The 22,968-nt window shown below is 41.9% G+C and overlaps 1 protein-coding gene across 1 annotated transcript in view; it reads right to left on the bottom strand.

Moving 5' to 3' along the window:
- The window catches only part of LOC311149395 (espin-like), a gene marked incomplete at both ends in the record, with an annotated part of 121,377 nt that overhangs the window by 7,249 nt on the left and 91,160 nt on the right, over nt 1–22,968 (bottom strand). Inside the window, 3 exons of the mRNA XM_084186573.1 lie at nt 1,460–1,539; nt 8,611–8,985; nt 12,119–12,264. Of these exons, the coding sequence (XP_084042699.1) occupies nt 1,460–1,539; nt 8,611–8,985; nt 12,119–12,264 (601 nt within the window). The remainder of the gene's footprint in view (nt 1–1,459; nt 1,540–8,610; nt 8,986–12,118; nt 12,265–22,968) is intronic.

Raw genomic sequence — 22,968 nt, 5'->3', positions numbered from 1 at the left:
CTTATCCTCTGCAGCAGAGGTAACTCTGGGTCTTCCTTTCCTGTGGCGGTCCTCATGAGAGCCAGTTTCATCATAACACTTGATGGTTTTTGCGACCGCACTTGAAGAAACGTTCGAAGTTCTTGGAATTTTCCGTATTGACTGACCTTCACGTCCTAAAGTAATGATGGACTGTCGTTTCTCTTTGCTTATTTGAGCTGTTCTTGCCATAATATGGACTTGGTCTTTTACCAAATAGGGCTATCTTCTGTATACCACCCTTACCTTGTCACAACACAACTGATTGGCTTAAACGCATTAAGAAGGAAATAAATTCAACAAATTAACTTTTAAGAAGGCACACCTGTTAATTGAAATGCATTTCAGGTGACTACCTCATGAAGCTGGTTGAGAGAATGCCAAGAGTGTGCAAAGCTGTCAACAAGGCAAAGGGTGGCTATTTGAAGAATCTCAAATATAAAATATATTTTGATTTGTTTAACACTGTTTTGGTTACTACATGATTCCATATGTGTTATTTCATAGTTTTGATGTCTTCACTATTATTCTACAATGTAGAAAATAGTAAAAATAAAAGAAAAACCCTGGAATGAGTAGGTGGTGTCCAAACTTTTGACTGGTACTGTATATATACACACATACTGTCGATAAATAAAAATACAAAAACACATAAAACATCCAAATCACCCAGAAAAAAAGTTGCATTCCTCCACAAAAAAAGCTAGACTTTCAATTGCCCGAACGGCACCAGAACATCAAGATGAATTGTATTTTGAAAAAAATTTCAGCAATACGTTGCATGTTGACGGCACATTCTCTATATAACACAACATTGTTTACGGGAAAAAAAATCTGTAGATTTGAAAATACGATGGACACTCATTTAACTTATTTTATTTTATTTTATTTGGTACGTTGGAATCTTTTTTCATTACACAACCTTTTGTCCGCAACAAATCAGTTTGATGGGAAAATGCGCATATTGTTTTGATGCAGATTTTAGAATATTTGCATGAAAACCGGTCGCAAATTGGATGGAAACCTAGCTAATGATAAACTATTGTTATGTGGCATATTATAAATGAAAATGTAATAGAATGTTTTCTTACCTTTCTTGCTCCCTGCCCGACCCGGAGTAGGTAAGCACAAAGGGGAATTTAAGTAATTACAGTGTTAATGCATGGCATTCAAAATGTTACATCACTTAATGACTACAGGAAATAATGTGTATAGTGGTTATACAGTAGGTAGCTATATACTCTAAACATTTCATGATCTACATGATTTTTTTATCAACCCACCCATCAGAACTTGAGGGCGGAAAAAAATATAGAAAAAAAAAGAAAGTAAACATTAACCAAGACAAACAGACATAAACAACCAGAGAAATTGGCAGAAGGGAGGACAAATCAGAGAGCAGTGAACAGATAGTGGAGTGACAGTGGAGGCCCTCACTCACTTCTCTTCATCAAGCTTTTTCTTCATGATGTCCCTCCGCCACGCTGGCATGGACGCCACACGGGCCACCTCCTCATCCACCTGCAGAGGACCAAACACACAGGAGCCAACACCGTCACAATGGGGCCACACTTTTAACACTGTCCCTGCCCCCAACTCCACTACTACAGTCATCCCATTTGCCTCCAAGAAACTGAGACTTTCCCATCCTTTGTTGTTTCTTCTATGATGTAGCTCACAAAGGTGAAGCATTTTAGATTTTTGACCATTTATAATGCTTAAACAGTATGGCTTAAACATATACTGTAAAGAGCTGACCTGGCTTCGAATACCATTTTTAAAATACATTTAAAATACATTATCTGGGCTTTGTTGAGCTTGCCTGGCGCAAGGTAACAAATAGAGTAGTCACAACACTGCAAACCTCACCCATCTGGCATTCCAGACAGGCTAAAGCAATTTCAAATAGTATTTGAACCCAGGTCTAGACCAGATCAGCCAGACTCTGGAACCAAGAAAGCGAAGGTAACCTGCCTAAATGACTACCTCCCCATAGCACTCACGTTGATAGCCATGAAGTGCATTGAAAGGCTGGTCATGGCTCACATCCGCACCATCATCCCGGACACCCTGGACCCACTCCATTTCGCATACCGCCCCAACAGATCCACAGATAACGCAATCTCAAATCGCACTCCACACTGCCCTTTCCCACCGGGACAGAAGGAACACCTATATGAGAATGCTGTTCATTGACTACAGCTCAGTATCCAACACCATCGTGCCCACAAAGCTCATCACTAAGCTAAGGATCCTGGGACTAAACACCTCCTTCTGCAAGTCGATCCTGGGCTCAAAAAGTTATACAGCTGCACCAGTGAGACTATCCTGACCGGTTGCATCACCGCCTGGTACGGCAACTGCTCGGCATCCAACTAAGGCGCTACAGAGGGTAGTGCGTACAGCCCAGTACATCACTGGGGCCAAGCTTCCTGACATCCAGGACCTACAGTTGAAGTGGGAAGTTTACATACGCCTTAGCCAAATACATTTAAACTAAGTTTTTCACAATTCCTGACATTTAATCCTAGTACAAATTCCCTGTCTTTGGTCAGTTAGGATCACCACTTTATTTTAAGAATGTGAAATGTCAGAATAATAGTAGAGAGAATTATTTATTTCAGCTTTTATTTCATCACATTCCCAGTGGTTCAGAAGTTTACATACACTCAATCAGTATTATTACCTGATGGCGCCGGAGAAGATGGCTGCCGTTTTACAGCCCTCTAACCAATTGTACTATGTGTGTTTTTTTGCGTTATTTGTAATTTATTCTGTACATAATGTTTCTGCCATCGTCTCTTATAACCAAAAAGCGCTCGTATTCACCTCGTATTGGACAAAGATGTTTTCTTCAACGAGTCGGATGCGAAGGATATCCTACAGACACCCGACAAGGCCCAAATCCCCGTCATTCGCAGGAGAAAGAGACGGAGATATTATGGACGTAGGTCGGGGTGCCTTGTAAGGATCCGACGGCGAGCGAGTAAACTGCCTCTTCCATCAATCCTATTAGCCAATGTTCAATCATTTGAAAATAAATTAGATGACCTAATATTACGGTTATCCTACCAACGGGACATTAAAAACTGTAATATATTATGTTTCACCGAGTTGTGGCTGAGCGACGACATGGACAACATAGAGCTGATGGGATGTACGCTACATCGGCAGGATAGAATGGCTGACTCCGGTAAGACAAGGGGTGGCGGTCTGTGTATATTTGTAAACAACAGCTGGTGCACAAAATCAAATACTAAGGAAGTCTCGAGGCTTTGTTCGCCTGAGGTAGAGTATCTTATGATAAGCTGTAGACCACACTATTTACCAAGAGAGTTTTCATCTATATTTTTCATAGCTGTCTATTTACCACCACAAACCAATGCTGGCATTAAGATTGCACTCAATGACCTGTATACGGCCATAACTAAACAGGAAAACGCTCAAACAGGGGCAGCGCTTCTAGTGGCCGGGGACTTTAATGCAGGGAAACTTAAATCAGTTGTACCTAATTTCTACCAGCATGTTAAATGTGCAACCAGAGGGGAAAAAAACTCTAGACCACCTTTATTCCACACATAGAGACGCATACAAACTGTTTTGCTAGCACAGACTGGAACATGTTCCGGGATTCTTTAGATGGCATTGAGGAGTACACCACATCAGTCACTGGCTTCATCAATAAATGTATCGATGACGTCGTCCCCGCAGTGACCGTACGTACATACCCCAACCAGAAGCCATGGATTACTGGCAACATCCGCACTGAGCTAAAGGGTAGAGCTGCCGCTTTCAAGGAGCGGGACTCTAACCCGGACGCTTATAAGAAATCCTGCTATTCCCTCCGACGAACCATCAAACAGGCAAAGAGTCAATACAGGACTAAGATTGAATCGTACTACACTGGCTCTGAAGCTCGTCGGATGTGGCAGGGCTTCAAAACTATTACAGACTACAAAAGGGAAGCACAGCCGCGAGCTGCCCAGTGACACAAGCCTACCAGACAAGCTAAACCACTTCTATGCTCGCTTTGAGGCAAGCAACACTGAAGCATGCATGAGAGCACCAGCTGTTCTGGATGACTATGTGATCACGCTCTCCGTAGCCGATGTGAGTAAGACTTTTAGGCAGGTCAACATTCACAAGGCCGGATTACCAGGACGTGTACTCCGAGCATGTGCTGATCAACTGGCAAGTGTCTTCACTGACATTTTCAACATGTCCCTGACTGAGTCTGTAATACCAACATGTTTCAAGCAGACCACCATTGTCCCGTGCCCAAGGACACCAAGATAACCTGCCTAAATGACTACCGACCCGTAGCACTGACGTCTGTAGCCATGAAGTGCTTTGAAAGGCTGGTCATGGCTCACATCAACACCATTATCCCAGAAACCCTAGACCCACTCCAATTTGCATACCGCCCCAACAGATCCACAGATGATGCAATCTCTTTTGCACTCCACACTGCCCTTTCCCACCTGGACAAGAGGAACACCTACGTGAGAATGCTATTCATTGACTACAGCTCAGCGTTCAACACCATAGTGCCCTCAAAGCGCATCACTAAGCTAAGGATCCTGGGACTAAACACCTCGCTCTGCAACTGGATCCTGGACTACCTGACGGGCCGGCCCCAGGTGGTAAGGGTAGGTAACAACACATCTGCCACGCTGATCCTCAACACGGGGGTGCGTGCTAAGGGGTGCGTGCTCAGTCCCCTCCTGTACTCCCTGTTCACCCATGACTGCATGGCCAGGCACGACTCCAACCCCATCATTAAGTTTGCCGACGACACAACAGTGGTAGGCCTGATCACCGACAATGATGAGACAGCCTATAGGGAGGAGGTCAGAGACCTGGCCATGTGGTGCCAGGATAACAACCTCTCCCTCAACGTGACCAAGACAAAGGAGATGATTGTGGACTACAGGGAAAAAAAAAGAGGACTGAGCACGCCCCCATTCTTATCGACGGGGCTTTAGTGGAACAGGTTGAGAGCTTCAAGTTCCTTGGTGTCCACATCACCAACGAACTATCATGGTCCAAACACACCAAGACAGTCGTGAAGAGAGCACAACAAAGCCTATTCCCCCTCAGGAGACTGAAAAGATTTGGCATGGGTCCTCAGATCCTCAAAATGTTCTACAGCTGCACCATCGAGAGCATCCTGACTGGTTGCATCACCGCCTGGTATGGCAACTGCTCGGCCTCCGACCGCAAGGCACTACAGATGGTAGTGCGTACGGCCCAGTACGTCACTGGGGCCAATTTTCTTGCCATCCAGGACCTCTATACCAGGCGGTGTCAGAGGAAGGCCCTCAAAATTGTCAAAGACTCCAGCCACCCTAGTCATAGATTGTTCTCCCTGCTACCGCACGGCAAGTGGTACCGGAGCTCCAAGTCTAGGTCCAAAAGGCTTCTCAACAGCTTCTACCCCCAAGCCATAAGACTCCTGAACAGCTAATCATGGCTACCCGGACTACTTGCACTGCCCCCCCACCCCCACCCCATCTTTTTACGCTTACTTAATTATTTATGCATAGTCACTTTAACTCTACCCACATGTACATATTACCTCAACTAGCCGGTGCCCCCGCACATTGACTCTGCACAGGTACCCCCCCCCTGTATATATAGCCTCCCTACGCTTACTTTTTTGTTGTTGTTGTTTTATTTTACTTTTTTATTAAAAAATAAATCCATTGTTGGTTAAGTAAGCATTTCACTGTAATGTCTGTACCTGTTGTATTTGGCGCATGTAGCAAATAACATTTGATTTGGTTTATTTGGTAGCATTGTCTTTAAATTGTTTAACTTGGGTCAAACGTTTCGGGTAGCCTTCCACAAGCTTCCCACAATAAGTTGGGTGAATTTTGGCCCATTCCTCCTGACAGAGCTGGTGTAGCTGAGTCAGGTTTGTAGGCCTCCTTGCTCGCACACACTTTTTCAGTTCTGCCCACAAATGTTCTATAGGATTGAGGTCAGGGCTTTGTGATGGCCACTCGAATACCTTGACTTTGTTGTCCTTAAGCCATTTTGCCACAACTTTGGAAGTATGCTTGGGGTCATTGTCCATTTGGAAGACCTATTTGCGACCAAGCCTTAACTTCCTGACTGATGTCTTGAGATGTTGCTTCAATATATCCACGTCATAATCATTGGCCAGAGCGTCAAGTGTGCGCTCTGAATGCTCCGAAAACAAAATCAGATGGGTGGGGCTAAAGCTTAAGAGGGTGTGAAAGATGCTGAATGGGTGTTGACAAAGAAGAACTCTTCACTAGATACCAAAACATTCAAATGCCATTTTCTCAAAAGTGAGTCTACAAGTTTATCAACTTTCAAAGCAGAATTACTTCCCCATTGTTCCTCAAATGCAGTGTATGATATACCATTTTGTAGCTCTGAGTCTCTACTTTTATCCAATGTAAACAAAAACACAATTTCAAATTGTGCTACATAAGACCAAATCCAGGTGGTGAGTCACAATTGTGCGTGAATAAATGTTTTATAAATCCCTATTGGGTTTCTGTAGGGAAGTTTAACAGGTTAAGCCATAGCATATAAGGAAAACCACAGAAGCATCTTCAATGAAGTAGATAAAATAGAGTGTATGGGTGGACATTGAGCTGTAGTGTGAATAGGCCTCGCATCACACCTATGAATTAGCATGTATAGAGCTGCACCACTCCATCTCCGAACACTAGCCACACTGTGAACCCGTCAGCCAGATCCTACTGTACAGTCGTGTTCAAAGGTTTTGAGAATGACACAAGTATTGATCTTCAAAGTTCGCTGCTTCAGTGTTGAGATAGTTTTGTTAGATGTTACTATGGTATACTGAAGTATAATTACAAGCATTCCATAAGTGTCAAAGGCTTTTATTGACAATTACATTACGTTTATGCAAAGAGTCAATTTTTGCAGTGTTGACCCTTCTTTTTCAAGACCTCTGCAATCCGCCCTGGCATGCTGTCAATTAACTTCTGGGCCACATCCTGACTGATGGCAGCCCATTCTTGCATAATCAATGCTTGGAGTTTGTCAGAATTTGTGGGTTTTTGTTTGTCCACCCGCCTCTTGAGGATCGACCACAAGTTCTGAATGGGATTAAGGTCTGGGGAGTTTCCTGGCCATGGACCCAAAATGTCGATCTTTTGTTCCCCGAGCCACTTAGTTATCACTTTTGCCTTATGGCAAGGTGCTCCATCATGCTGGAAAAGGCATTGGTCATCACCAAACGGTTCTTGGAAGGTTGGGAGAAGTTGCTCTCGGAGGATGTGTTGGTACCATTCTTTATTCATGGCTGTGTTCTTAGGCAAAATTGTGAGTGAGCCCACTCCCTTGGCTGAGAAGCAACCCCACACCTGAATGGTCTCAGGATGCTTTACTGTTGGCATGACACAGGACTGAATGGACTGATGGTAGCGCTCACCTTGTCTTCTCCGGACAAGGTGTTTTCCGGATGCCCCAAACAATCGGAAAGGGGATTCATCAGAGAAAATGACTTTACCCCAGTCCTCAGCAGTCCAATCCCTGTACCTTTTGCAGAATATCAGTCTGTTCCTGATGTTTTTCCTGGAGAGAAGTGGCTTCTTTGCTGCCCTTCTTGACACCAGGCCATCCTCCAAAAGTCTTCACCTCACTGTGCGTGCAGATGCACTCACACCTGCCTGCTGCCATTCCTGAGCAAGCTCTGCACTGGTGGTGCCCTGATCCCGCAGCTGAATCAACTTTAGGAGACGGTCCTGGCACTTGCTGGACTTTCTTGGGCGCCCTGACACCTTCTTCACAACAATTGAACCTCTCTCCTTGAAGTTATTGATGATCCGATAAATGGTTGATTTAGGTGCAATCTTACTCAATGGAAAGGGGAGTCTCTCACGAACACAATGGTGTTTTCCGTTTTGCTCTGCAACCCCCACAATTGTCACGGACTCATCTGAAGGTAACCCATACAAATTAATGGAAGTATGGAGGTAGTTTTGTGGCAACAAAAATAAGGGGTTAAATGTGTCCAATATATATATATATATATATATATATATATATATATATATATATATATATATATATATATATATATATATATTCCCTGAGCTTTCTTATTTCTCATAGATATAGGACAGGCACTTCAAAACCTTATTCCTTATGATAAATTTTTTTACTGTCTTTTTTTTGTTGCCAACTATTAATGTGTTATTCAATACGTTTCTATAGGCTATAGTAGTAAAGGCCAAATTCAATATTTTATCAAATATCTTTCATTATTTTGGGGAGGGATACCTAAAAGGGTAGTTAAATTCAAAATCAAATAGATAAATGATTAATGGTATGACCATCTTAAAACAATTCCATATGTTAGCTTAGTACCCCCGTTTAAACACAAAACAAACCCACCAAAACCACACACCAACCCACATTTCAGCCATTCTCCTTGTGCTTTCAATCCCTTTTAACCACTTTCGACCTCGTTTTCCCCTCAGTGCCCGTTCTGTGACAGCAGCACAAAAAAGAGAGCTGAAACTGTAAATGTTTATCATCATACTCTCACTCCTATCTTTCTCTCACACCTCCTCCATTCACGCCTACCTTGCGCTTGTGTTCATCCTCCTCCTGCATCTTCACATGGAGCTTGCGCACCATCACCTGCCTTTTCCATTCAGGGATGGCTCGGCCCTGCTCGTCGTGTGTGGGCACTAGGGCCTCCACGTCCGCCAGGCTACCCTTCCGGGTCTGTCCCATCAGGCTTGATGCCGACGCTGCCCCGCTGCCGTTCCCATTGAGGAGCTGCTCGCTGCTCTTGGAGGTGGAGAGGGTCCGGGGCGTGCTGTTGCCCACAGGGCTGGGGGTGATGGGTGGGGAGGTGGCGCTGGCGCTGGCACTGGCGGCGGGGGGCGGAGACGTGGGCTTGGCTGAGGACGGGCTGACTGTGCGGGTCTGGGGCGGTGATGTGGGGCTCTCACCCTGGGTGATGGCAGAAAGAGGGGAAAAAGTTAAAAGTTCTAAATCTTCATTGTTCATTAAGGTCAAACAGGAATTTGTCTTGAACTAAATAGGCTCCGTTTCGATATATATGAACTACACAGGATGTACAACATTGACAAATGACAGAAACCAAGATACACTATATATACACACAAAAGTATGTGGACACCCCTTCAAATGAGTGGATTTGGCTATTTCAGCCACACCCGTTGCTGACAGGTGTATAAAATCGAGCACACGGCCATGCAATCTCCATAGACAAACATTGGCAGTAGAGGGGCCTTACTGAAGAGCTCAGTGACTTTCAACATGGCACCGTCATAGTCAGTTCGTCAAGTCAACTGTAAGTGCTGTTATTGTGAAGTGGAAACGTCTAGGAGCAACAACGGCTCAGCCGTGAAATGGTAGGCCACACAAGCTCACAGAATGGGACCGCCGAGTGCTGAAGTGTGTAGCGCGTAAAACTTGCCTGTCCTCGGTTGCAACACTCACTACCGAGTTCCAAACTGCCTCTGGAAGCAACGTCAGCACAAGAACTGGTAGTCGGGAGCTTTATGAAATGGGTTTCCATGGCCAAGCAGCCGCACACAAGCCTAAGATCACCAACTGTAAAGTTTGGTGGGGGAGGAATAATGATCTGGGGCTGTTTTTCATGGTTCGACTGCGAGCCAGGCCTAATTGTACAACATCAGTGCCCAACCTCACTAATGCTTGTGGCTGAATGGAAGCAAGTCCCTGCAGCAATTTTCCAACATCTAGTGGAAAGCCTTCCCAGAGTGGAGGCTGTTATAGCAGCAAAGGGGGGACCAACTCCATATTAATGCCCATGATTTTGGAATGAGATGTTCGACGAGCATGTGTCCACATACTTTTGGTTATGTAGTGTATGTACGTATGTATTTGAAACAAGACCAACTGCCTATATAATAAAAGGAGAACCTAACGAGTTGCTTCGATGTGTCACACGATAAATAAGAAGACAACGCCCACACAGAGCACCACTCATATTGAATTGCTTATTCATTGCGTTCACTGAGTGGACGCTTTGGGCTAATTCAGTGTTATGCAACCAAGCGTGGCGGTGGAGGCCAGGCCAGCTCTGCTACTAGGAGGAGAACAATGGGTCGAGTCAGGTCACCAAGTTAGCCCTCCTCACTTCTTCTTCACGGTGACAGAGTGCAAGTGACATGTTTGTTTAGCCATCAGTGAGTCACCATTTGACCAACTGTTAAATGGTCATATTGTGATCAGTGTAAATGGCTGAGGTCACCATCTTTGGTTAGTCTCAAAAGGGACAATGGTCACACTGTACAGTACACATACAGCAGGGTTCCCCAACTGGTGGGTGGCCCCCACAAGTTTTCTGAGCAAAAAAATAAATAATTGTACTTTTAAATGTTTGTAAAAACACCAGGAAATCAACTCCAAGTGATTTTAATTTAAGAAAATCTGTTCCCAAGTATTCCCCCACATAATAGAGAGACACGTGATTGTATACAAATGTAAGCATGGTTTGAAATTATTATGTTTTAGTCAAACATATGTTTGGGCTTCTTGTGGTCAATTTGCAGTCTAAAAATTATTTGTAATTATGTTCCGGCCCCCCGACCATCTGCTCAAGAAAAAAATCGTCCCGCGGCTGAATCTAGTTGATGATCCCTGACATACAGTGCATGTTGATCATGTGGGATGCAAGCGGTTCTCATGATGCAGAGTGTGTCTAGTCACTTCAATGAGGTTTCACGGGTCAGTCCACTGTTAGCACTCAATCTGGGATCCTTCTGATGGCTGAAAAACCCTTTGTTCCAGAATATGATCTGCTTATCAGAGGCCACTGACTGACATTACGTAATAGCAATATAAAACACATCGGCACAGAGGCAATGAACGATATCAATCAAAGGCGTATTGTTTATCATTGAAACCCAGAAGGGGATACAAATATTTGCCAACGCAGCAGCCTTTACAATTGGACACAGTTTCAGATGGGGCACCTTTGTGGTCATTGACTAGCACTAACCTCCTGTCTTAGCTGTACATCCTGGTTATAATGACATAACCCTTTCCCTCAGCTACCTGCAAACAATTACTCTTTGTTGGCAGTCGACAAGTGTACACAAAGTTACAGTCTCTCCTCATACTCAGGTCTGACTACTTCTACTACTGCCTATGAGGTGAAATGTCACTGACATTAATATTTCTGTGGTTTGGCTCTTGCCATCCGTCCTCTGCCATGGATTCCCACGGTCAGTTGTAAGAGGAGAACTATTGGGCCACGTCAAAGGGGGTGTGTACCACTGTTCTACTCTGGCTACGTCTGCTCACTCCTGCTTTGGCAAGTAGATACAGTAGGATGGCACAGTTTGTTTGAAAATCTTATGGTCAACAGACCAAATGATAGAATGTTGTTGTAATGTCTCTTTAAGAAGGACTAGTGATCTCATATTACCTCCAACACAGATTAGTGAATGAGTCAAACTGCTTTGCTAATCCTACGGTATCCGCAGCAACATAACAAAAAAAACCAACAACTCTTCTCGATATCCCCAATCAAAACAGGACTTTGCATCTACACTCTTAGAAAAAAGGGTACTATCTAGAATCTGAAAGGGTTCTTCAGATGTCCCCATAGGCAAACCCTTTGAAGAACCCTTTTTGGTGCCAGGTAGAACCCTTTTGAGTTCCATGTAGAACACTTTCTACATGGAACCAGGGTCCTACCTGGAACCAAAAAGTGTTCTACCTGGAATCAAAAAGGATTCTACTATGGGGACAGCCGAATAACCCTTTTTTCTAAGTGTGTATGGCTCTGATGGTTGGAGCCGTTCGTTGGAGCATGCTGGAGCTTATAACAGCACCAGTTTTATATGTACTTCAGTGGAAGTTATGATTCGCCCCAAATCTAATTTTCACTTTGTCTCCCATTGACACCAAAGCATGACTAAGTGAACATTTTACTTAAATTGGAGTTAGGATTTGACCCATACAGAATGTGAATCATATTGTAAGTCGCTGTGGTGTGTGGATAAAAGTGTCTGCTACAATGACCATATCCATCCATCCATCCATCCATCCATCCATCCATCCATGTGTCGGTGTAGAAGCCACTTACGTTATTGCCCGCCAGGCCGCTGTGGGAGAAGACGGTTGTGTAGCCTTTACTGTGTGGTGTGGGCTTCAGGTTCTTCCCCGCTTTTATTTCAGCCAGCAGCTCCGAGTTGTCTCCGGTGGCGGACATCATGTTGAAGGATTTGTTGCCTAGGGAGGACAAAAGAACAGAGGGTTAAGTGAGAGACAGACAGAGAGCGAGTGAGAAATACATTAATTAGATCTATCATAAAGCAGCCACAAAAGCACATTTATGCAAAAGAAAAAAACAATTCTAATTGGAAACCTCAAAAAGAGAAATGGTTTGATGCTAAATGTAAACAAGGGAAAAATGTAGATATTTAGCAAATAGAAAACATTACCAACCACAAGATACAGACGTTCGGCAAGAATAATTGTGACACATTGAAAGAATACAAACAAAACCTAAGATGGAAGAAATTGAAACATTTTGAAAAAACTGAAAGAGATTGAAAACTCCATTGATGGAAACCAGTTCTGGGAGAAATGGAATGGTCTAAATCAGGGGTGTCAAACGTACGGCCCGCGGGCCGGATCAGGCCCGCAAACGGGTTTAATCCGGCCCGCGAGATGATTTTGAGATGATTTTTATTTTTTGTAAAGTATAAAAATGCGCTGCAATTTTTCAATAAAATAAACTGCTGTTCCAATTGCGTCCACTGGATGGTGCAATAGCAATTATGTTAAGCAAGCAAACTGTTTATACCGGGGCAGAGCAAGTAGGTCAAGCACGTGCAGCCAATGAGCTACTTTGTTTTGCCCGCGATATTTATTACGGCTTCTACTTTTAACATTATGTGCTTTGGCACCCTCATTGCCCCAATATGTCTCTGTCAAAAAAGAGAAAAGTGGACGCAGAGTGCAGAGTGTTACAAGAAAAATGGTCATCCTATTTATTCACGGAATTGAATGGGAAAGCTGTATGTTTGGTGTGTTCAGAGCATGTTGCAGTGCTGAAAGAATATAACCTTCGTCGCCACTATGTGAGTCTTCATGCCGACAAATATGACAACTTTAAAGGACAGCGGAGATGAGAGAAGGTGAATGAACTGTTGGCGGGTCTGAAGAAACAGCAGTCTGTGTTTACTCACAACCGAGACATCAGTGACGCTGCAGTGAAAGCTAGCTACCTCATTGCTAATGAAATCGCAGTGGCTTCAAAACCATTTAGTGAGGGTGAATTTGTAAAAACATGCATGATGAAGGCAGCGGAGATTGTGTGCCCTGAAAAGCGGCAGGCTTTTGCAAATATCAGCCTGACAAGAAACACAGTTGCAGACAGGATTTCCGATCTTTCAGTGGATTTGGACAGCCAGTTGAAGCAAAAAGTAAAGTCATTTATTGCGTTTTCGGTTGCAATTGATGAAAGCACGGACATTACAGATGTTGCACAACTGGCCATTTTCATCCGCGGAGTTGATGACACATTGACCGTCACCGAGGAGTTCGTGGAGTTGGTGCCGATGACCGATACAACGACAGCAGCTGATATTTTTACCGCACTCGTCGGCGCGCTGGACAGGGTCGGAGTGGACTGGTCCCGCGCTGTCAGCCTGGCTACAGATGGTGCGCCCTCAATGATCGGGAAAAAAGCAGGCGTTGTGACAAAGTTCAGAGAGAAAGTGCAATCTGCAAATGGAGGACGTGATTTTTTGACTTTTCACTGTATTTTGCACCAGGAGGCTTTGTGTTGCAAGTCATTAAAGATGGATAACGTCATGAAGGTGGTCATCCAAACTGTTAATTTCATCCGATCCAGAAGCCTGAATCACTGTCAGTTTGACAGCCTTCTCAGAGAGAAAGACCACATCTATGGCCTGCCATACCACACTGAGGTAAGATGGTTAAGCCGAGGTGCTGTGCTGAGGCGTTTCTTTGATTTACGAGAAGAAATTGAACAGTTCATGGAAGAAAAGGGCAAACCAGTGTTAGAATTTCATTCCGCAGAATGGATGCAGGACCTTGCATTTATGGTGGATGTTACAGAGCACCTGAATAACTTGAACAAACAGCTGCAAGGGCGCAACAAAGTTGCCACGCAGTATTATGACAGCATACGTTCTTTCAAGTTGAAGCTGTCATTGTGGGAGACGCAACTTGCCGGTGGTGATGCAGCTCACTTCCCCTGTCTGAAAAATGTGTGCGCGACCCAACATGTGGCAGACATGAAGCGGTTCAAAGATAAAATAACGGGACTGTTACGGGAGTTTGAGCAACGCTTTCAGATTTATGTTGATGTTTTTATGTTGATGTGCTATTGTTTTTAATTGATTTTATTTGTATATTTAACCTATTCTTGACTCTGTGGTTCTTGCACTTGTTTGGGGAACAGGATTTCATTATTTTTATCTACATTTCTGCCTGAGAAATGACACCCTGATATAGTTCTGTGATCTGTGATATACTTCTGTGAATCACTGAGGCATTGTGTGTTTTTTGTCCTCAGAACTTTCAAATAACTTGAGGTGTTTTATGATTAATAGTGATGTTGTGCTTTTGGACACTGTCCTCAGGCTCCAGCTTTATGTTTATATGTTTTATGTTGATGTGCTATTGTTTTTAATTGATTTTATTTTATTTGTATATTTAACCTATTCTTGACTCTGTGGTTCTTGCACTTGTTTGGGGAACAGGATTTCATTATTTTTATCTACATTTCTGCCTGCGAAATGACACCCTGATATAGTTCTGTGATCTGTGAAACAGTTCTGTTAATCACTGAGGCATTGTGTGTTTGTGTGTTCTTTTTCTTTAGAATTTTCAAATAAACTTGACGTGTTTTATGATTAATAGTGATGTTGTGCTTGTACTATTTTGGACACACTGTCCTCAGGCTCCAGCTTTATGTTGTATGTTGATCGTATTAAAACAAAGAAAACAATCTGAAGTTGTTGTTTTTAAGTTATATATACCATGATTTTTCCGGTCCGGCCCACTTGGGAATAGATATTCCTCCATGTGGCCCCTGAGCTAAAATGAGTTTGACACCCCTGGTCTAAATGGAGAACAGAAGAATGATCTAGCCATTCAAAATGGCAACATTTGAAAAGATAATCAAGTCTCTATGGAATAATACCATCAGATTACCTTATTTAAACCAAAGAAATATTCAAGAAAAACTCAGCTCCCTAGAACACACAATTAAAAACATCCAATTGACTATCAAATTACACAAGCTGAACTTTTGAAGAAAATACAAATCCTTAGGGTGGATTTACATGAGTAAAATATGTCTAGTGAGATCTATTTCTCTTCTACATCAAATGTTCTACTGTTTACACTAGCCTTGGAAGTGGTGTGGCCAAAGCCACATTCTTGCTTCATGTGAGTGCAGCTATTAGTATACCGTAAATACCATAGCATATAGACAAAATAAGGATAGCAATTCAAACTATACAGGAGCTTCTCATCGAAACCATATTGTATATAGTGTTGCACACTTGATTAATGCAATGATTCACAAATGTGTGTCTATTTTAAAAGCCTTTCATTTTTAATTTGGCTGACAGAGCAAAAATGCTGTCTACTGGTATTAAGGTAATTAAGGTCGTTCTTGCAGGGACATGTGGTGTGGGAGAGCCTTTGTCTTTACACTAACACTCAGAGGGGGGTATGTGGTGTAGATATCTCCCACACTACCTCCAGAGAGACATCTTAAAGATAGTTTTTTAGGATGGCGCTGCAGTGGATAGCGGCCGTTTTATGGGCTCCTGACCAATTCTGCTATTTTGTGTACGCAATGTCTCCGTCAACATTTCCTATGACGAAAAACGGCTTCTCAACATCAGAACAGCATTCACTAACCTCAGTTTGAGCACTGGCTTCATTAATAAGAGCATAAACGAAGTCATCCCCACAGTGACCGTACGTACATATCCCAACCAGAAGCCATGGATTACAGGCAACATCCACACTGAGCTAAAGGCTAGGGCTGCTGCTTTCAAGGAGTGGGACACCAAATCGGCACTTTTATAAAGGAATCCCCCTACGACCTCCGACGAGCCATCAAACATCTAAGATTGACTCCTACCTCGCAGGCTCCGACGCTCGTCGGATGTGTCAGGGCTTGCAAACTATCACAGATTACAAAGGGAAACCCAAATGGCTACATGCCTTCTATGCTTGCTTCAAGACAAGCAACACTGAACCGTGCATGAGAGCACCAGCTGTTCTGGACATCTGTGATCTCGCTCTCAAATGGCCGATGTGAGTAAAACCTTTAAAAACGTTAACATTCACAAGGCCACGGGGCCAGATGGATTACATGGCTCACAACACCATCATCCCAGACACCCTGGAACACCAACAGTGCCTTCAGAAAGTATTCACACCCCCCTTGACTTTTTACACATTTAGTTGCGTTACAAAGTGGGATTCAAATGGATTTTCATATTTTGTCAACGATCTACACAAAATACTCTGATGTCAAAGTGGAAGAAAATTCTTACATTTGTTTAAAAAATCATGACAAATAAAACCCTAATATATCTTCATTAGATACAGTGAGGGAATTAAGTATTTGATCCCCTGCTGATTTTGTACGTTTGCCCACTGACAAAGACATGATCAGTCTATAATTTGAATGGTAGGTTTATTTGAACAGTGAGAGACAGAATAACAACAACAAAAAATCCAGAAAAACACATGTCAAAAATGTTATGAATTGATTTGCATTTTAATGAGGGAAATAAGTATTTGACCCCTCCGCAAAACATGACTTAGTACTTGGTGGCAAAACCCTTGTTGGCAATCACAGAGGTCAGACGTTTCTTGTAGTTGGCCACCAGGTTTACACACATCTCAGGAGGGATTTTGTCCCACTCCTCTTTGCAGATCTTCTCCAAGTCATTACGGTTTCGAGGCTGACATTTGGCAACTCGAACCTTCAGCTCCCTCCACAGATTTTCTATGGGATTAAGGTCTGGAGACTGGCTAGGCCACTCCAGGACCTTAATGTGCTACTTCTTGAGCCACTCCTTTGTTGCCTTGGCCGTGTGTTTTGGGTCATTGTCATGCTGGAATACCCATCCACGACCCATTTTCAATGCCCTGGCTGAGGGAAGGAGGTTCTCACCCAAGATTTGACAGTACATGGCCTTGTCCATCGTCCCTTTGATGCGGTGAAGTTGTCCCCAAAGCATAATGTTTCCACCTCCATGTTTGATGGTGGGGATGGTGTTCTTGGGGTCATAGGCAGCATTCCTCCTCCTCCAAACACGGTGAGTTGAGTTGATGCCAAAGAGCTCCATTTTGGTCTCATCTGACCACAACACTTTCACCCAGTTCTCCTCTGAATCATTCAGATGTTCATTGGCAAACTTCAGACGGGCCTGTATATGTGCTTTCTTAAGCAGGGGGACCTTGCGGGCGCTGCAGGATTTCAGTCCTTCACGGCGTAGTGTGTTACTAACTGTTTTCTTGGTGACTATGGTCCCAGCTGCCTTGAGATCATTGACAAGATCCTCCCGTGTAGTTCTGGGCTGATTCCTCACCGTTCTCATGATCATTGCAACTCCACAAGGTGAGATCTTGCATGGAGCCCCAGGCCGAGGGAGATTGACAGGTCTTTTGTGTTTCTTCCATTTGCGAATAATCGCACCAACTGTTGTCACCTTCTCACCAAGCTGCTTGGCGATGGTCTTGTAGCCCATTCCAGCCTTGTGTAGGTCTACAATCTTGTCCCTGACATCTTTGGAGAGCTCTTTAGTCTTGGCCATGGTGGAGAGTTTGGAATCTGATTGATTGATTGGTTCTGTGGACAGGTGTCTTTCATACAGGTAACAAACTGAGATTAGGAGCACTCCCTTTAAGAGTGTGCTCCTAATCTCAGCTCGTTACCTGTATAAAAGACACCTGGGAGCCAGAAATCTTTCTGATTGAGAGGGGGTCAAATACTTATTTCCCTCATTAAAATGCAAGTCAATTTAAAACATTTTTGACATGCGTTTTTCTGGATTTTTTTGTTGTTATTCTGTCTCTCACTGTTAAAATCAACCTACCATTAAAATGATAGACTGATCATTTCTTTGTCAGTGGGCAAACGTACAAAATCACCAGGGGATCAAATACTTTTTTCCCTCACTGTAGATATCCATCTCAATTACTTCGTACCCCTGCACATCGACTCGGCACTGGCTCCCCCGTGTATATAGCCAAGTTATCGTTACTCATTGTGTATTTAGTCCTTGTGTTATCTATTATTTCTCAATTTTTCTCTCTGCATTCTTGGGAAGTGCCCGTAAGTAAGCATTACATTGTTAGTCTACACCTGTTGTTTTCGAAGCATGTGACAAATAACATTTGATTTGATTTTTTTTATCTAGATCTGTCTCTTTACACTACATAAGTAGCTCTCCTGGACATAGTTTGTGTCGCCAAAGTAGGTTAGAGTGAAAAGGCCTTTAAACCTAGAAAGGTATGTGGCCCTGATAGCATCAGGAATTAAATACTTAAACACAGTAATCCTGAGCTGCAGGATGCCTTGGGCCCTATTTCCACTACGAGAGATGAAGGAGAGTCTGAGGAGCGGAGTGGCAAAAGAGATTTCTACTTTTCAATTCACATTACATCCTCTCCTTACCTTTCGTTGTGGCTGGCAATGCAACATTCTTGGTCCGCAGCTAAAGTTGACCGTAAATATCACAGTAGCCACTAGCCAGTAAGCACAAACTATTTAACAATCCAAGCAACTTTCATTCTTAAACATATTACAAAATGTAATAATGCAACCAAACCATATTACACTCTTGAATAACGCAACAATCCACAAGCATGTGCAGACAAAGGGTTTATTTTCTCGTCCTTACACATTACATTTGCTGAAAATACACAGCTAACTCCTGCTAGCTAGCTAACTAAGAAAGCTAACTAACAAACATGCTTCATGATTAAGTAACTTCAGCATATCGATAATGAATGTTTACCCCTCCCATATGAATATAAAAGTACAGTAAAGTTATCATAGTGTCATTCATATTACTGTATAATATAGGCTACACAACTAGGTAAACAAAATAATTTCTGCATCCTCACAAATGTGTAGGCTGTAGCTAAATGCTGACATTTAGCTCAGGGCTCTCCAACCCTGTTCCTGAAGAGCTACTGTCCTGTAGGTTTTTGCTCCAACCCTAATCTACCGCACCGGATTCTAAATTAGTAGTTGAGAAGCCGAATCAGGTTAGTTACAACTGGGGTTGGAGTGAAAACCTACAGGAGGATAGCTCTCCATGAACAGGGTTGGAGAGCCCTGGTTTAGCTGAACCATAGCTACATAGGCACTCTTAGGCTTACACTAGCTACCATATTAAAGTTACCTTAGAACAAACCAGGCTTCATTTGATCAATATCATGGAAGTCATTATATGAGGTAAAAGCAAACTGCGACTGAAATAATAATTATGTTTACACTGCCCAGATTAGAGGGGGCAACTGTCGGGCAAGTGTTGTGCACTACCTCTGGAGGTAGCGGTCGAGACGTGACATGTTCGCAAGTTTACATTGCAGTATATGCGTAGCTGATGGTATTTTTGCAGATTTTTCTTATTCTTATTAAATCCTGGTTTTGGAGAGTGGATGCTTCCCTAATACTTGGAACCAGGGGATCATAACCCCAATATACAAAAAAGGTGACCAATTAGACCTTAATAATTATAGGGGAATATGTGTCGCTAGTAACATGGGAAAACTGTTCTGCCGTATTCTCAATGACCGAATACAGACCTTCCTCACAAAACATAACGCTCTAAGCAAAAAATGCATAGTCTTTCTACCCAAACACCGAACAGACCACATACACAAACTAATAAACCAGCATGTTCATCAGAAAAACAGAGGAAAAGTATTTGCATGTTTTGTTGATTTTAAGAATGCTTTTGATTCCATTTGGCATGATGGATAATATTTATATTTTTTAGGGGTAGATCAGCTTAATATTGCAGATAGATTGTAACTTCCATCAACGTAATTGTCTGCATCACTTCCAATCCCCCATGTTTATTTGATATATATATATATATATATATATATATATATACACACACACACATATATACATACATATAATTTTCATGATGTCCATCCGGTTTGCTTCTATATGCCATATATTTCTAACTGTGCTCTTTCACAAAAGCTCCCAAACCTAAAACCTATATACTTATTATGGACACAGTATGCTTACATTATTAGTTATCTTGTTATTAGTTGTTGTTAGTTGTTATTAGTCCCATCCTTCAACACCACCCATCTATCTCTTAACACCATCCATATAGGATTTCTATTTGCCATATATTTCTCAACTGTACTGTGATGTTTTACAAAAGTTCTGAACCTTTCTATTCTCATTGTTTCTACAGATTGTAAATTGAAAATAAACATTTTTGCTAAAAGTATTATTATATTATTGGTCGATTGACTATGACTTTTCAGATCACCCAGTAATGCTATCTGCAAGGTTAGCTCCAGGTAACTATTGCAATCCTTACCCCATTCCTGGACCTGTGTCCAAAAACAAGCTACAAATGGACAGTACCAAAACAAATGATCTAATGATTCTGTCTCTTCGCAGCAAAATCTGCAGAGCTGGGAAGATTGTATCCCCCATATAAATAACATTCTATTGGTAGCAATAATTTTATATAATAATTTAAATTGAAAGACTAAGTTTTGAATCCGGTTTCGTTTTGCGTATCAGTTCATTAACATTATGCCATGGGATCGGTATGTCAAAAATCTCTTCAACTATTTTGCAATCTATATGGGATGGCTGTCAATCCTTTAGTCCTTAAATGAAACTGGTATACTTTTTTATTTATCACAGTTTTCCTTAACCAATTATGTTCTTTAATGCAAGGGCGACAGACAAGTTCCTTACTTTCTCCCCCTTACACTTTCCTCCATTTTTGCGGTAAGGCTGCAATTATCTGGTTGTAAATATGGGTAGAGCAGATATTTCCATATGTTTTTGTTAGCTGCATGTGCGACATAACTCCACCAGTCCTACCGATGATATCATTTACGAAGATTATACCTTTTTTAAACATTTAGTCAAAAAAAATAGTTTTTTTTGTGAATTGGTATATTTGAGTTTAACCACAATATTTGTATGATTATTTGTTCTGTCGTTTCTGGAGGATTCAATTGAAATTGCAACCAACTTTCTATGGCTTGTTTTAGAAATAGTGATATTTGGGAGATGATTTCCTTTTCAAATAACTGAAAGTGAGCGGTTGTAATCTGAATAAAGGGGAAAAAGGCCATTCTTGAACATTGGGTGAGAATCTTACTAATTTGCTAGAGAACAAGTTCGGATTTAAGTATAACTTTTGTATGACTGAAGCTTTTAGTGATAGGTCTAATGCTTTAATATTTAATAATTTCTGTCCTCCGAATTCATATTCATTATATAAATAGGCACGTTTAATTTTGTCTGGCTTGCCGTTCCAAATGAAATTGAATATGTTTTTTGCATATCATTTAAAAAACTGTTCGCTAGGCGTAGGCAAGACCATAAGCAAATAGGTAAACTGGGATAATACTAAAGAGTTAATCAGGGTGATTTTTCCACAAATTGACAGGTATTTACCTTTCCATGGTAGCAAGATCTTATCTATTTTTGCTAACTTTCTATTAAAATGTATTGGAGTGAGATCATTTATTTCCTTTGGGATATGTACTCCGAGTATATCCACATCACCATCAGACCATTTTATTGGTAAACTACATGGTAATGTAAAATTTGTATTTTTTAGTGATCCAATACGTAATATAGTACATTTATCATGATTTGGTTGTAATCCAGAGAGGTTAGAAAATGTATCTAGATCCTCTATGAGGCTGTGGAGGGATTCTAGTTGTGGATTTAAAATAAAACATGAATCATCAGCGTACAATGACACCTTTGTTTTTAAGCCCTGGATTTCTAATCCCTTGATATTATTGTTGGATCTGATTTTAATAGCTAACATCTCGATGGCCATAATAAATAGATATGCCGATAGTGGACAACCTTGTTTCACACCTCTTGACAGTTTAAAACTTTCGGAGAAATAGCCATTATTAACTATTTTACACATAGGGTTCCTATACATGACCCATTTTATAAGAGATTCTCCAAAATTGAAATGCTCCAGGCATTTATATATAAACCCCAGTCGTACTTTATCAAATGCCTTTTCGAAGTCTGCTATGAATAGCAGGCCTGGTTTCCCAGATTTTCCATAGCGTTCTATTGTTTCCAGTACTTGCCTTATATTATCTCCAATGTATCTTCCATGTAAAAAACCTGTCTGATTAGAATGAATAATGTCCGACAATACCTTTTTAATTCTATGCGCTATACATTTTGCTAGAATTTTTGCATCACAACACTGAAGTGTAAGGGGCCTCCAATTTTTTAAATGGACTGAATCTTTATATTTTCCACTTGTATCCTGTTTCAGTAATAATGAAATCAGACCTTCTTGAGTGTCTGATAATCTACCATTTACATAGGAGTGGTTAAAACATGCTAATAACGGTTCTCTTAGTATATCAAAAAAGGTTTGGTATACCTCGACTGGTATGCCATCCAACCCTGGAGTTTCCCCAGACTTAAAGTCTTTAATTGCATCCAGAAGTTCCTCCTCTGTAATTTCACCTTCACAGATATTAAAACCTCCTATTTGACAAATTGGGAAAATTAAACAAACACACAGAATAAACTAAATTGCTATTTGGCCCTAAAAAGATCATTCAAATTGGCAGAATATCTCTACTCTGTCAGAGATACAAAACAGAGACCGATCCTGACCAAATACAGGCTCAGTGACCACCAATTAATTGGCTATAGAAAAAGGG

Source organism: Coregonus lavaretus, assembly GCF_964263955.1.
Source record: "Coregonus lavaretus genome assembly, chromosome: 22".
NCBI lineage: Eukaryota > Metazoa > Chordata > Actinopteri > Salmoniformes > Salmonidae > Coregonus > Coregonus lavaretus.
The sequence above is the reverse complement of the archived record's forward strand: the minus strand, read 5'-3'. Positions and strand labels throughout refer to the sequence as shown.